This window comes from Protopterus annectens, chromosome 1.part1 (assembly GCF_019279795.1).
Source record: "Protopterus annectens isolate FY-2018-M chromosome 1.part1, PAN1.0, whole genome shotgun sequence".
In the NCBI taxonomy this organism is placed as follows: Eukaryota; Metazoa; Chordata; order Ceratodontiformes; family Protopteridae; genus Protopterus; species Protopterus annectens.
In genome coordinates, this window is record NC_056726.1 from 1,132,569,406 (window position 1) to 1,132,586,722 (window position 17,317).

Here is a 17,317-nt window from a genome sequence, read left to right on the forward strand (position 1 = left end):
CCATGAAGGGGGTATATTTTTGTTTTCTTTAACTAAAGCATAGACTTTTAATAACAAAGCTAAGGCTTCCTCTCTCAATAAGGTATACATTTTAGGTAATATGTCATCAGTCCCTTGAGATTTGTTTGATTTCAGTTTATTAATTTTTGACTTCATTTCAGTCATTACAATTGGTATATCTAGATTCTTTATTTGCTTGAGTTAGTTTGTTACCAATATATTTGCTTTATTAGCTGTTGTCATTTCTGAACTTGATAAGTTTAGTGTATTGAAATGTACTCTAAATGCCTCGAAAATATTAGACAAATCTGTAGCTTTTTTTGTGCCTGGAATGTAAAGTTCTTTTATTTGATTACATTTAGTAATTGTCTTGTTCTATTTGCTAGGTTTCTTTGAGTAGGGTTCATAGAAGAAGAGTTTAACTTATTTTTTCAAGATTAATTATAGTTTTGTGATGAAGTGTTTCAAAGAGTTAAAATTTCTTGACATCTGTTCTATGCTAAGAACAAATCGTTGTTATGTCATACCTGTGAACTTTCAAAATGAACCAACCCTCAGATGTTCATTTACTTATTTATTTCCATGCCTGCTAACCAGAGATCTGTATGTTCATAGGTTAGTACTAGGCTAACTGCCCGTTTGGGTCATTTGAAGCCTAGTCAGTTACGCCATGTGAGAATCAAACCCTGCACCTTGTGTCTTTAAGGTAAGCACCTTAACCATCATGTCATCCTCCTGCCTTTAACTGTTGCTACAGATACTTGCATTAGAAGCTTGTATTTATTTTACTTATTTTCCTGCTTGCTAACCAAGGCTTTCCCAAAGCGCTGGTCTGCGATTGGAAAAAACAAAAACATGTCATTGTAACTGCTGTCATAGTTACTTGTGTTAGATGCCATTTATTTATTTGCTCCACACTAACCCCAGCTAAGAGCCTCAGTTATCAAGAGAAAATTAAATGCTAGTCCTTTTTCTTTTCTGCCAAATCTAATCTCCACAGTGCAGCTCCCAAGACAGTTGTAGTCCCGATACCTTATTTCATGGCCGATTAGGCATTCTGATTTTTACACCTCCTTGCCTTGTGACAGTTAGCAGAGGTTAAGGCTACAATCTATAGTTTCTGTGGTACAGGGTTTGATTCTGTTATCCATTTATTTGCTTACTGACTGACCTGGAGCAAGTCAATTAACCAGACATTTTTGTCGGTTACCCTTAAAGAGGGACTGTTTGTTCAGTGGCCTACCTGGTTAACGAATATGTCTGTCATTACCTGTCCATTAAAATTCTCGTCTTGAACATGAAGCTTCCAATGAGGATCCATGACTTTGTATTCTTATTATCCAATATGATTTACTTCATGACCGGATATGTTTAAACCTGTATATGTTGGAATTAAAATCACTGACAAATACTCTATAAACAAAAAAATCAAATCTCCTCTTAGTGACTTGCAGCACACAGTTCTAATTAGATATAAAAAGAAGTAACATCATCACCATGTCACTTTTGGAAACATCTTTTAATAAGGCATCATCTTGTATTCTTTCTTTCTAGAACATTTAAATAATATACTCCTTAAAAGTCATTTTAGTAACACAATAACTCCTAAATCATTATGAAGTGTGCTTGTGTGAACTAGGCAGAACTTGTCACTTTCCTGCAAAGCTACATGTACATAATGCAACATCTTTGATCATTTTGCAACTTTCTTCTTGCAGTATAGCAGGGACCAAGTTAAAAGCTTCTAATAACATTACTACTAGCATTTCAACATGTTTTTGCCCATATTTTTCATATCTGTATTATATTTCAATTACACAGTTTTGTTGCCTCATGATGTATCCTCTTGTGTTCATATCTGGTCTCAGTAGAACAATATAGCACTTTGGTAAAAAAATACAGAATAGTAATCCTGTGCTAGATGAGAGAATTGCAAAAATCTCAGCAGCTACCATGTATTTCCCCTTTGTGCTGATATAAGCTGGAATGAATGTTAGCCAAACACTTACAAAAACAACCATGCTAAATGTGATAAATCTGGTCTCATTGAAGCTATCAGGTAGGTTTCTAGCAAGAAAAGCTATTATGAGGCTTATAGTTGCTAATATACCTAAATATCCCAGCATGCTGTAGAACATAAATACCGAACCCTCATTACACTGAATCACACTTTTCTCTGGAAGCTTTTTGTCAGTCTCTGAGAAGGGTGGAGAAACAGATATCCACACAATGCATATAATAAACTGGAATACAAAGCAAGAGAATATTATAAAAAATGATATCTTTGACCCAACCAAGTTTTTCATTCGGCTTCCTGGTTTTGTTGCATTAAATGCAATGACTACAGTGATAGTCTTGGCCAGTACTGCAGAGACACAAATGGAAAATAATATGCCAAAAGCAGGTTGTCTGAAGACACACGTTTCATTCATTGGAGGACCAATAAATATTAAAGCAGTCAGTAAACAAAACAGGTTACTTATAAGTAGAAAGTAGCTGACTTCCCGGTTATTTGCTTTGACAACTGGTGTATCATGATGTTTGATGAAGATGCAAAGAACCCCCACAGGCATCAATGACAAGACAACAGCAATAGCACCTAATGATGTACCCAAGGGGTCTTCATAGGAGAGGAACTCAATGTATTTTGCAATGCAGAAATCTTTCTCTGCATTTGACCAGTAATCCTCTGGGCATTTTATGCAATTACCTGCAGTGACAGAAAAAAAAAATGAAAGAAATTAGAAATAGAAAGCATATATTCTTAATGTAACCTAGTAAGCAGTGAAGCTTTCTGTATGTGACCTTTTTATGAATAAATATTCTCCATAAAACTATATTTGTATTTATTAAATTGCAGAAGGAAATCATTAAATAAGATGTTAATACAGAGGATTAGGATAGATGATATCATCATAATCAGCTTATTATGTGTTTGAGACATGGATGATTAGAGATTTGCTCTCAAGGTGAATCTTGGAATCTTTGCTGAGAGCACATAATAAGGGTTATGATTGGAGAACCAGTCATAATTTTTTGTAGCTCATGGAGCCTTATTTCCTCCATATACTACCTGTCACAGGATGTAAAAAAAAAGCTAGGAGTGATTTAATACCTTTGAAAGATTGCAAATCTCCTTGTGCTCACTGACAAAAAGGTACAACATTTAAATAATGCTGTAATTCACTGAAAATGTTAATAGAACAACAGGTTTTACATCTACATGCATTCTCTAAACCATAAGAAGTATGAACATTTTAGACTGGTAGTAATCTTTAGTGATTTACCCCCCCCCCAAAAAAAAAAAAAAATTGAAGGAGCAAAATATGACACAATCTTTAGAACAGATGAGAGGTATGGACAGTAGACAGAATCATAGCTGTTTTACCTTTTGCCTCTATTCATTAAAGGTAGGCACTATCAGTTATCAATCCCAAGTGACAGAACCAGTTGTATCAGAGCTTAAAGGTAGGCACTATCAGTTATCAATCCTAAGTGACAGAACCAGTTGTATCAGAACTTAGAGGAGGTTGTAACAATGGCTGCACACATACCCCGAAAAGCTCTATTAAAACTGAATCTAATATTACAGATGCACTTAAAGAACATATACTTAATGATGCATATACCAACAACATTCAGCTATACAAATGTTTTGTAGATGACCTTTTCTTCACTTGGGAGGGTACATTAGAATGTTTTGAAGTATTTAAGACATGCATAACAGGAACAACAAGCTTTTAATGCTTTAAAAGTGAAATTTCAGCATCAAATATTAACTTCCTGGGCATCACAATCCTGAAACTGGATAATGGTGAAATAGGAAAAACGATGTAAAAACAGAGTCAAAGCTAACACATATCTACACAGAACAAATATGCACCCTCTCTATATTTTTATTAATATAGTGACCAATCAATTTAAGAGGGTAGCCAGGTTAAATACAAATGATGGCACTATGAAATTATAATTAGAAGCTACAGCACAAGCATTTTACACTATAAAGCTGCTGATATCCACAACACTAAAACTAACATTATAAATAAGCACAATATAGACCATAGACCTTATTTTCAAGCTCCAGATTCAAATATTATGAGACCTAAGATATGTAAAAACATACTTAGATACAGAGTTACATATAGTGATACTATTTCTTAAATAAAGTAACATAATTATATATAAATAAAATACATATAACATAATATATATAAATATAAAGAACATAATAAATAGATACTGGTCCATATTAAGAGATATGCTCGAACTTAAGTAGTGGAAAAATCACCAAAGTCTGTTCATAACAGACAAAATAACCTAAAAAAATATGCTATGCTATAAGGAACAACCAGTCACTTTTGAACAGTCTACAAGCAATAAAACAGTACATTTAAATGTAACAACTGTAAATATTGCAACTGCCTATATATATATATATATATATATATATGTATATATATGTATATATATGTATATATATGTATATATATGTATATATATGTATATATATATATATATATATATATATATATATATATATATATATATATATATATATATATATATATATATATATATATATATATATATATGTGTGTGTGTGTGTGTGTGTGTGTGTGTGTGTGTGTGTGTGTGTGTGTGGATAAAAGTATACAGCATCCAGTAACAGGCAAGGCAAAGACTTTTATTTAAAAGCCTATGGAAACTGTAATACATGTAATTTGATATACTTAGCAAAATGTACCAAATGCACAGTATATTATATTGGAAAGACAACCCAAACATTTAAGGAAAGACATTGTCAACATGTATCAGAAATTAACAGAAATATCTGAACAAACACACTTTATAAACATATAATAGAAACAGACACCACACATCATTTTAAATTTATAATTTTGAAAGTAATTCCAATACCATTGAGAGGGGGTGATATTAAACAAATAACAGATTATAAAGAACTAAAATGGATTCTTAGGTTTAAGGCTCATATCCCACTAGCAATAAATGGAACTCTGTCTTTAAGACCTTATCATAAACAGCTACAAAACCAGATTCATTAAGGAATCATGTGATCTTGCTTACAATATATAATCTACTCTAAAGCATGAGATGTTGTTAGCCTGAAGAAGCCATTTGGTGAAAGCGTACCCACACTTTAAGTATATTTGGACTCACAGTGTTTATTTATTTATTTAAATTTTAACTGAGGGTAATGCTACTCAATGCTAGAAGTCTAAATCTCAAAATGCACTCATTTGAGGCACTCCTTAAAATGGAGAACATCTGTGCAGTGACTAAGACCTGGTTCAAGGCTCCAGAGAGCACCCCTGCACTACCAGGCTATAACTCATACCATACTTTTCGGCCATGCAACCTGGAACAGAACACCAAAGGCGAAGTGTGTCCATATTCATTAAGGAAATCCACACCTCCAGGCTAGTCCCACTCCTGGCTGCTGCATTTTTCACTGCTGGTAGCGTTTGCCCAAGCAACCCTTCTGCCAGTATACACCCCCCCCCCAGCTTCAGTCTCCTGCTAAATACTGGAGGCCCAGAGTCAACCCTGAATACTGATAACTGAATACCTACTCCTAAGATTGGAAAGAGACTTGTCTTCCCCATATTTCACTGCCTTGAGATGCAGGAATTAGTCATTTGAAAGTATGTACATATACTCCTATTTGTCTTAAACCGTAATATAATCCTGTCTTAGTTTGTTTAAGTAAGCGTTTCCTGCATGACTATCAGCAGCCATAGTCTCTCTTATAATACCTCCTGACTGTTAGAATTAATCCTCCTACTTTGTCTCTATACTTACGTTCCCTTTACCCTTCTTAACCTCTCACCTAAAACTCTCCCCCGTGCTTGCAAATTACATATCTATTTTTCTCACCTCTACCACCCCTAGTCTCTCTAAAACCCTTTAGGTAAATCCTACTTACCTTACCTGCTATAACCATTCTATCTAGTCTCTCTAAAACCCTTTATGGTAGATCCTACTTACCTTACCTGCAATACCATTCTACCTATTTTTTCCTTCACTTACCTTGCTCGTGGATATCAGCCTTTAAACCCATTCTGATTCCTTCTTACCTCTGTTACTCCTGAACCTATTTCTTTATCTCTGAATCAGCCCTTAGGCAGCTCTCCTTTCACTCTATCTTAATCTCTCAACTCCTGGGTACCTTACATTAGATTTAACTCCCTCTTCACTGATTGTTTTCCCTCAAAACCTGTCTGTGTCTATGTTCTGCTTTGCCTTTCACCTCACCTCTCGATATCCCCTCAATTACTACCCCTCTTCTCTCGTACATCTGCCCTTCTCCTCCCCTCCCCCACTTAGGACCTACTTGCACATACCTACATAGCCTCTCCTCCCCTTATTTTAACCTCCGCCCCTTACCCCTAGCTTATAAATTGACCCTACCTTCAGGGTGCCATCTTTCTAGGCTTGCCCCACTCCTGGCTGCTGTGTTTTTCCCTGCAGGTAGCGTTTGCGGTAAGTTTGGCTTGTATGTAACTCTGCTGCCTAGTTATTGTTTAAAACAATTTTTTTTATGAGGGTAATTCCATATTCTATGTGAAGACTTTATATTGTTGTTGTTGTGCTACACTTTTACTGCAGAATATATGGATGTGGTTTTCTATGTTCTTCGCGTGGTGCTAAGATGCCGAGTGTTGATATCCACAGCAGTTGACTAAGGTTTTTACTGTTTTGAACATTGCTGACTCCGTAAATACTGAGGGTAGAAGTGTTTGGGTCAATCTACCCTTTATTCCCTTCTACCAGCCCTTACATAAAAATTGGCTAATGTTAGTGAAACATTTATGAATGCTATGTAATATCTTGTTGGTCGCTTAGTCCATTTTGTGATTTTAACCACCTTTACTATCCTTGCCAAACTGCTATTCTTCTTAGTCATACCTGATTGTTAAAGGGCACGTTCGTGCTCTTTAGCAATGAACGAGTGCTGTATCTGATTCTATTTTGAATGAATCAGTTCTATTTTGACTTTTGCTGAACGAGTGTTATATCTGTTTTTATTTGCAAAGATTATGAAGTATTTTGTTAGTGCTATGCTATAGCTTGTTGGATGCTGATTTTTGTTTCAGTCTTTATATGACCTTTATTCTGCTCACTATACTGTCTCCCTTCTTAAGACATACCTGAATGTTAATGATCCCATTTGTGCGCTTTTAAGTGCTGAACGGGTATTGTAAAAGCTACTATTTTGCTAGCTATACTGTATACCTTCTTAGGTATTGTAAAACATACTATTTCTGCTTGCTATATTGTATTCCTTTTAGGACATACCTGATTGATAAAGGGTCCCGTTTGTGTGCTTTTAAATGCTGAACGGGTGTTGTTAATGCTACTATTCCCCTTACTTCTAACAATTTAAGAGTTTATTTGCATTATTTCATTATATCTTATTCTTCATACTTTACTCTCCCATTTAACTACTTAACTATTTTTAGGTAATGGATTAGATGATTTTACCCTAATATCCAAACTATTATAGACTTCAAGTACTTTATGGGAAAATCAGCGCTCACTTGTGCGCTATTTTCCGAATGGTGAATTCATGTTGTTTTTCACTGGAACAGACACTTCCACCCTACTCTCCAAAACCACCTGCCCCACAATTTGCAAACAACAAGGTTTTGCTTCTCTTTTTTTACCCCTATCAACGTAGTGCTAGAGCCAATTCTAGTCTGCACAGTAGGATCTGCGTAGATAACACCCTTTCAACAGTTATATTAATTTATTTACTAGTCCTGCAAAACTCTCGCCCCAGTGCTTCTAACCTCAGGATATGCTGAAGTCTGGCATTGCTCTATTTCTATCAGCTGTTTAACTGCATATCAGTTTAGGCTCCTAGTTGATGAAGTGCTGGACTTGCATCAATGTATTTACTTCGGTGAACTTGAATGTCTTAACCCAGAGGTTGCCTAGCTACTCCATACTCTAGCCAGCTGCTTATTGCTGATAAAGTACTTTTGTCTAAGTGCCATTCTAAGCTACCAATGTTGCCTAAGTGCCATTCTAAAGATATTAATGTATGTTGTTTAAATATGCTTTTTAGTTTATGCATACTGCTACTTTGAAGTATTTTGTTTACAGTGTATCCTAAAACTACTTCATGATCTTGATCATTTAAACACCTATATTTAAAAATGTGCTATAGTTTATGACTGGCTGACACACTGCAATCTTTTGTGTATATAATGCTTCTAACTTTTTCAGAGTGATACTGCTGTTGCTGTAAATTTGCTTGGGTATCCATAGAGCAGTTTACTTAACCTTTTCCTTTCTCCCTCCTTTAAGCAAGCAACCCTTCTGCCAGTATACACCCCCCCCAGCTTCAGTCTCCTGCTAAATACTGGAGGCCCAGAGTCAACCCTGAATACTGATAACTGAATACCTACTCCTGAGTTTGGAAATAGACTTGTCTTCCCCATATTTCACTGCCTTGAGATGCAGGAATTAGTCATTTGAAAGTATGTACATATACTCCTATTTGTCTTAAACTGTAATATAATCCTGTCTTAGTATGTTTAAGTAAGCATTCCCTGCAGTACTATCAGCAGCCAGTGTCTCTTATAATACCTCCTGACTGTTAGAATTAATCCTCCTACTTTGTCTGGATACTTACATTCCCTTTACCCTTCTTAAACTCTGACCTAAAACTCTCCCCCCTGCTTGGAAATTACATATCTATCTTTCTCACCTCTACCACCCCTAGTCTCTCTAAAACCATTTAGGTAAATCCTACTTACCTTACCTGCTATAACCATTCTATCTAGTCTCTCTAAAACCCTTTATGGTAGATCCTACTTACCTTACCTGCAATACCATTCTACCTATTTTTTCCTTCACTTACCTTGCTCGTGGATATCAGCCTTTAAACCCATTCTGACTCCTTCGTACCTCTGTTACTGCTGAACCTATTTCTTTATCTTTGAGTCAGCCCTTAGCTCTCCTTTCACTCTGCTATCTTAATCTCTCAACTCCTAGGCACCTTACATTAGATTTAACTCCCTCTTTACTGATTGTTCTCCCTTAAAACCTGTCTGTGTCTGAACCCGCTCAGTTCGCCCTGCTTCGCTCCCCTACCCTACCCCCAAATTCCACCCACCCCCAGTGGTCCTAAACTTATACTTCCTAAACCACACCCCCTCACTAATCCAACCAATTAATTGCTCCAAACAATTTACTCCACCTAGCCACACCCTCCTCCTCTAACTCTCTCTCTAGTATCTCTCCTTATAGTACTATTTTCCCAAATAGCACTACTCCTTCCTCTACCTAAGTCTCTCCCACTCCTACCAGTCCTTGTTATCTTATCCCTCTCAACCTCCTTTGTATTTGCATAGTTATATATAACAATATGCAAACTACTGTAAAAGTTATCCTAACCAATTTAATACTCTTAACCATATCTTTACCTGTCCTGACCTCAGCCTATCTCCTAACTTATTTTGAAAAGTCCAATCTCTCCCTCCACAATCTCCCTCCAAAACAAACAACCACTGTTGATATCTCTCACTCCCATACACACATTATCATCTCCACTCCCTGCTATATATCATCTTAATACCATCAATGCACACAAATTAAGTACAACAACCTTTTAATAAAAAAATGGAAACTTCTAATTAACTATTCACACAACCCAATATCTAAACCACAAAGCCCTACCTTAAGAGATGGGGACATACACCCTATTCCTGGCCCAACCAATGCATCTATAGTAAATATTCACTGCACAACTTCCCCAAACCTGCAAACCTTAACCAAATTCACCAACTCTCTACTTATAGCACATCTCAGTATCCTCAGTTTCAATAACAAAATTGCCCACCTTCATGCTCTCCTTGATATTCACTCCTTCGGCATTTTCTGCCTTACAGAAACATGGTTAAAACCTGGAACTAAGGATAATGAAATTATCCCCCCTGGCTATAACATATTGAGACAAGACCGATTAAAATATAAGGGTGAGGGAGTAGCACTCCTCTATAAAAGTGGCCTACAGATCTCCTCTATAACTGATAACCCACCTTTGGACAGGAAGGCTGGAAGTCCTTATCTCCAAACTTCAAATCAACCCTAACAAATGCCTCTATGTGATCTGTATCTACCTACCCCCCCCGGTAATAACACTATAATAGAAGATATTCTTAGCTGGGTGTCCTCAACTTGCCCACAAGAAACAATAATACTAGGTGACTTTAACACAGACTGGAAAACCTTCAACACTAATAACCCTTCCGCACATATTAATCTCTATGGCTTTATTCAAACTATCAATTCAACTACCAGAATCAACAAACCAACCAAAAAAGAGAGCACCTTAGACTGGATACTTATAAATAAACACCCACATACTTATAATGTAGGAACCTTACCAGATGATCTAAGTGATCATACTCTAACTTATATAATAAGACAAAGGAATGACATCTCTAACACGCCTACCTACAGGATTTCATGAACAAAGAAACATTTTAACCCTGTACTATTCCAAAATGAACTCAATGCATGTGACTGGAAACCTCTAAATATACTCCCACTAGATGAGGCTGTCAAATATTTTAACTCTAAATTTCTAGCAATCCTAGATGTGCATGCACCTAAACCATGATGTGCATGCACCTGAACGATGATGTGCATGTACCTAAATGATGATGTGCATGCACCTAAACCATGATGTGCATGCACCTAAACCATGATGTGCATGCACCTAAACCATGATGTGCATGCACCTAAACGATCTATTAGAATAAAATCCAAACCAGCCTCCTGGCTTACAAAAGAGACTAGACAAAAAATTCTACTTAGAAAGGAAGCTTGGGCTATTTGGAGAACTAACAGAACCTCCCCTGAACAACAAACCTTTAGACAGCTAAGAAACACAACTAAAAAAGCTATACTCTCTGACAAAAAGAACTACTATGGTAAGCTACAACAAACACACCATAAGAATCCTCAGAAATTTTGGACTAACATTAATAGGCTCCTCAACCCTGGTCACTCTAGCACACCAGCCCCTCATGATGCTGATCAAAATACCCCAAATCAAATAGCCAACAACTTCAACACCTACTTCACAGAGACTATACAATATCTAGCCAGTCAGCTTTCCACTGATAACACAAGGCTCCCAACCTCTTTAGCTAGATCTTTACCAACATTTACATTTCAACCTATCTCAACCACTTTCATCTATAAAATCTTACTAAAACTTAATCCTTGAACTCCTTCAGCTGACCAGTTACCTTCTGAATATTTACAAATAGCAGCCAAAGTTATTGCCTTTCCCATATCCATCCTACTTAACAGAACCATTAATGAAGAAATCATTCCAGACATCTGGAAAATCTCCCACATCATCCCCCTACATAAAGGTGGTAAATCCAATAACTACTCTAATTACAGACCAATAGCTCTACTATCACCTTTAGCTAAAGTCATGGAAAAATGCATTCACCATCAGCTACTAGACGACCTAACTAAACACGACATTCTGGCTAAGTGCCAGCATGGCTTTAGGCCATTTCATAGCACTACCACCGCTCTACTATCTTTCACTGACTCCATTTATAAGAATCGTAATAACAACATCCTCTCTTCTACTCTCTTCATCGACCTTTCAAAGGCTTTTGATATGGATAATCATCCACTGCTTATAAATACTTCTTGCTCTAGATACCCAGCTATACAATGGTTGAAGTCTTACCTTAACAATAGGCAACAGGCAGTTCTCTGGGAAAATAAACTTTCTTCCCACCTGCCAGTCACCCTTGGAGTCCCCCAGGGCTCCATTTTAGGACCTCTTCTTTTTTCACTATTCATCAATGACCTTCATGTAGCAGTCCCTGAAGCCACCTGCATTCAATATGCCGATGATTCCACACTTATATGTTCTGCCAACTCCACTTCTGATCTACACTCTCTAACTCAAAAAGTATTCAACTCAGTAGAAGACTGGTTTCTGAAATGCTGTCTCCTTTTGAACGCCAAAAAAAGACAAGCTTCTACTCTTCACACCTACCAATAGGTCCTCTCCTATAAACTTCTCTATTAAATCTAACAATGGTACCCTCATCTTTCCAGATCCTACTACCAAACTATTAGGAGTCATACTTGACAACAACCTCAACTTCGATAACCATATAAATAACACCATTCAAACAGTGAACAGAAAAATGGGCTCCTTATATCGAATCAAACCCTTCTTAACTCCCATATCTAGAACCACCATTGCCCACTCTCACTAAATCTCAACTCTTCTCTATGCTTCTCCTATTTATACTAATCTAAAGAAAAATAATCTTCTCAAACTATCTAACTCCTATAACAATATTGCCAGATTTGCCACTGGAAATGCATTTCAGACATACCACTGTCTGAATCTAAAGCAGCTAGACTGGCTTGACCTCCCTAATGTGCTAACTTTTTTCCCAACTAACCATTGCTCATAAAATCTTTTACCAACCAAATAATACTCCAATATTTGCTAACCTCATTACCCCTTATAATAATCTTAATTCCCTACGCTCTTCGAGTAAACTACTTGCTAGCATAAGTAAGTCCAATAACTTGTCAGGCGACAGCCTATTCTCCAATACTGCTGGAAAACACTGGAACCTTCTACCTACCGATCTAAAGCTACTACCTTCACTGTCACTCTTTAAGCAAAAACTCAAAAGTCACCTAAAATCGCACTGGTTATGTCCCTGCGCTAACCCTGATTAATCTACTACCATTCCTATTTTTATCTTCATACTGCCTCTGGATACACCATCATACTCTACATACCCCTCTGTATGCTAAAAACTGGTAATTGTAAAACATATATAACCACAAGTATATATGTTAACTAGCAATGAACTCTAATGTATCTCTCTTATCAAATGATCACATGACTGTTATACTACTTTATACTCACCTTCTTAGTATTGTACCTGTTATAACCTTTCTCTTTATTCCAAATACGTATTACTTTATTTGTTATACAATTGTATATTTCATTTTGTGCTATGTTGTAGCTTTTCTCCCCGGGCCTCTACTGAAAATGGAAATATATCCAGTTAGACTAGCCCAGTCAACAAATGTAAAATAAATAAAATAAATAAATAAAATAGTTGCTCAGCATAATGCATCCGAGGTTATCCAAGTGCAACTAACTTTGGGCAAAACTGCAATCCAAATTGTAGCTTGCTACAGATCCCCCACCATGCCCCAGGATTCCCACTCCTCTTTTCTTGATGTGCTAGAAAATATTACAGTTCAACCAAACACCCTAATAATGGGTGACTTTAACTATCCCACCATTAACTGGGAAAACTACTCGTGTACCAACTCCTTAGCTCAATGCTTTCTGGAATTCATAAACTCCAATGCCCTGGATAAACGTATTCACACCCCCACCAGGGGCAACAATATCCTAGACCTAGTCATTACCAACATGAGTGACCAGTGTTCCACACCTAAAGTCAACTCCTTGTTGGTCCAATCCAAACATAAGCTAATCACCCTTGATATCCACATCCCGCCCCCACCCCACATTAAGGAAACCACAGTAAAAATTTCTCCAAAGCCAACTTCATGCTTCTTAAGACAGAAGTGGTGAACTTCATGACACCCATGCAGATGGACAATACAGTTACAACTGCTGAATCCTACACAAATGCACTCTATAAGCACTTACAAGAGTGCATAGAGCATGCTATCACAAACAGAACCAAGACGCTATCCTCCTAAAAAGGAAGCAATTCTGGTGTTGTCCTGAAATAAACAAACTGTACAACAGAAGAAAGAAAACTGTTACAAAAGAGAGTAAAATTCCATGAGTGGAGGAGCTCCCTGGTCAACCTCAGTAAGAAGCTGAGATCCCTTATAAGATCCTCCAAAGTTAGCAACGAAAACAAAATCGCCACTAATTCTAAGAACAACCACAAAGCATTCTATAGCTATGTCAAGAATCTCGATGGCAACACCCAGATCTGCTCTGAGTTACAGCACAACGGCAAGAAAATTACAGAACCATCTGATATTGCCAACATACTGGCAGATAGGTTCAGTGCTAACTTTACCCCCCCCCCAACCCCTAAGGGGCCCATATCTATACAGGAAGAATCCAGAGTCCCTGTAATCACAACTATGCAGGTAAAAGCTGCACTCTCTAAAGCCAAAAACACAGCATCCATGGGACTGGACAACATCCCAGGCTGCATTTTACATGAACTTCAGAATGAACTGGCTCCCCACTTAAGTACCATGTTCAATAATAGCCTTGCATCAGGCTTTGTGCCCACTAAATGGCGCACAGCAACAGTTATCCCACTCCACAAAGGGGGAGCCACCACTGATGCCAGGAACTATCGACCTATTAGCCCGACGAGCCTGGTCTGCAAGGCCATGGAACGTATCATCATGGAACTACTAAACAAAGACAATGGTAACCTCCAAACTCTGGATCCCACCCTGTTCGGGTTTGTGAAAGGCAGATCATGCCTCCTGAACCTAATCAACTTCTTTGAGGTAGTCACCAAAGCCGTAGATGAGGATAAGGTGGTTCATACAGCCCATCATGATGTCGCCAAGGCTTTCAACACCATCCCCCCTTTCTGGAATTATAGCTAAACTCACTAAACTAGGTGTGACGACTGGGGAGAGATGGGTGAAGGCTGCCAGCCTAGACAAATAGAATTTAATATATAATTCTATCAACTGTATAAAAAAATGTAAAATACAGGCTTGTGCTTTTAAATGTAGGAAAACACTGTGAAATGTGGAACTGCAAAATATGTGACAGCATTGCACTCTACTGGCCCAATGAAGCATAATTTATCCTTTCATGTTATAATTTGGCCCGAGGGTGGCTGGATGAAGATTTCATGCTCATTTTTTTAAGGCTAAAGTTTATGACTAGAATTTAGATGTGGAAGGTGCTTTATTGCTTTAGTTTCTGTTAGTATATACATGTGAAATTCGTTCTATTATTGTACGTTTCTGTGCAGGTGTTAGATTGCTAAATAATGCAGTTTGTGGCCTGAGAACTCAGACCAGGTGTTATGATGATGCAATATGAATACTGGGAAAACCTAAGTGTCAAAAATGATGTAATTTTGGGAGGGTCTTAGAGACATGTTTGTTAGTAATTTTTAAATTCTATTTCTCACAAGAGACTGAAAGCATTTTGATCTGGACATCTAACTTATCAGCACTCTGCTTATGCTCACATGTAAGTTTTTAGCACAGTGATATCTTGTAGGAATAGTTAAAGCTAGTAAAGATTAATTAGGTATTTTTCTTTGAAACCAGACCTGTCCTACTGTATTATGTTTATGTGTGATCTGTGAACTCTTAGATATCTCTGTGGTGTAGTAGTTTTGTCTTTTGTTTTACTTATTTATTATTAAATATTTTTAAAACCTTCTACCTGTGGCTGCTTTGTGTAGAGATGAAGTATGCTTTAGAGTACATTATATATTTATAGAGTTTACTGTCTAAGCCCTTACAATAAGCTTTAGACTGTATAGTCACATTACCATTGGATATTAATATTGCACAGTAATAATTTGACACTCCTTTAAGGGCCTTTTAGTAGCTGATATTATTAACTGGGTGGTGGCAGGAATTACTACCGTATAGTCTGGGTAAAGGGGCACAGCTGGAGAATCTGTGTCAGCCTTTCCCAGGAGTGTCTGTGACGTTGTATAAATACTTATCTCAAAGTGTGTGCATGTGTGTGTGTGTGTGTGTGTGTGTGTGTGTGTGTGTGTGTGTGTGTGTGTGTGTGTGTTGTGTCAGCTACTTGGGCAGGGACACAAAGCACTGGTTGGACAGAGAGGGTACTGGAGGTTCTAACTTGCCTAGTTAGGCTGAGACCTGGACCCTATAGCTGTGCAAGTGGGGAGTCTTATTGGGGACCTGGTGAGCAAGGGAGCAGCCAGCCCCAGACTGACTGTGATCTCTGTGTGCACTTAAGGGAAATTGTACTTTACTGTGTGTATTAGTTATCCTTTCGTCCTCTAGGAGACAACCTCCCTGGTGTTACTGGTGAGGATTGAGGCTCCTTGATTGCTTGGCCTGGGCACGGTCGTCACAAGTGGTGGCAATGGTGGGATCTATTAAAACAACACAAGGCACAGTTCAGCAAGCGAATCTTCTACTTTAATCCTTAAAGGTTCATAGGTTCATAGGTTCATAGGTTCATACTAGGCTATCTGCCCGAGGGCATTTACAAGCCTAGCCCATCGTTTTGTGGCTTACGCCACCCCTTTAGTATGGGGAACTATACCCATTATTTTGCTGTGCCTCTGTCAAGCAGTGACACTGAGGTTATCCCTGGGGTATATCTGTGATCACCCATCCATTGGTCAAGATTTCTCTTGAACAAGGCCAGCGAGGTACTCTGCCTCACATGTACCGGGATTTTGTTCCACAGCATAGGGAGTCTTTGGGTGATGAATCTATCCCTCCAGCACGTCCTATTAATAGCCGTGTCAAGGTTTAAGTCTCCCGCCCTTGTGGCTCTGATGGATCTAGATTTTTTGAGGTGAAGCATATTCATCAAATCTGGGTTTGACATGGCCTTGTATGTTAGGCAAAGGTCACCTCTGAGCAAGCAGTGCGACTGAATAGAGCTGGAGTTCTTTCAGTCGGGCAGCATAGGACAGATTTTTGAGACCCTTTATCCTTTTGGTGAGGAACTTTGTGGCCTCTCCAGCTGCTGCAAGTGTCGGGTCAGATACATTCCGAATGGGGCATTGTACTCAATCATTGGCCTGATGAGTGATGAGTAAAGGGAGACTATGACCTCCCTTGATCTAGATGAGAATCCCTTCATGATAAGGTGGGCAATGTAGAAGGTCTTCCTAACTACTTTAGCTACATGGGTGTCGAATGACAGACTACTATCAACCTGGGTCCCCAGGTCCCTGATAACTTCTTCTGTGCTCAGTGGATTGCCACCTATTTGGTAGCTAGGGGTAACCTTGTTTTTCCCGAAGGGTATGACTATGCATTTTTTGGCATTTAACTTTAGGCCGTGGCTCTGGCACCAGTTATCCATTTCTGTGAGACCCTTCTGAAGGATATCTGTATCAGATGTGTTTTCTACTATGGCGCCCAGTTTGCAGTCATCTGCAAACTTTGTCAGCCATAACCCTCCTGTGTTTGCTTGTACTTCGGAAAAGTAGATGCCAAACAAGAGTGGGCCCAGGACTGAGCCCTGTGGGACACCACTTGTGACAGGCTTTGAGTCTGACATGGCGCCAGCAACTCCTTTACCCTTTTTGGG

At 38.1% G+C, this 17,317-nt stretch overlaps 1 protein-coding gene across 1 annotated transcript in view; it reads right to left on the reverse strand.

Annotated features, from left to right (window-relative positions):
- Positions 1-1,767: 1,767 nt before the first annotated feature.
- LOC122815714 (extracellular calcium-sensing receptor-like) overlaps positions 1,768-17,317 on the reverse strand; it is a 152,142-nt gene continuing 136,592 nt past the window's right edge. Inside the window, exon 6 of the mRNA XM_044088462.1 lies at positions 1,768-2,710. Coding sequence (XP_043944397.1) covers positions 1,803-2,710 — 908 coding nt within the window. The 3' untranslated portion in view covers positions 1,768-1,802. The remainder of the gene's footprint in view (positions 2,711-17,317) is intronic.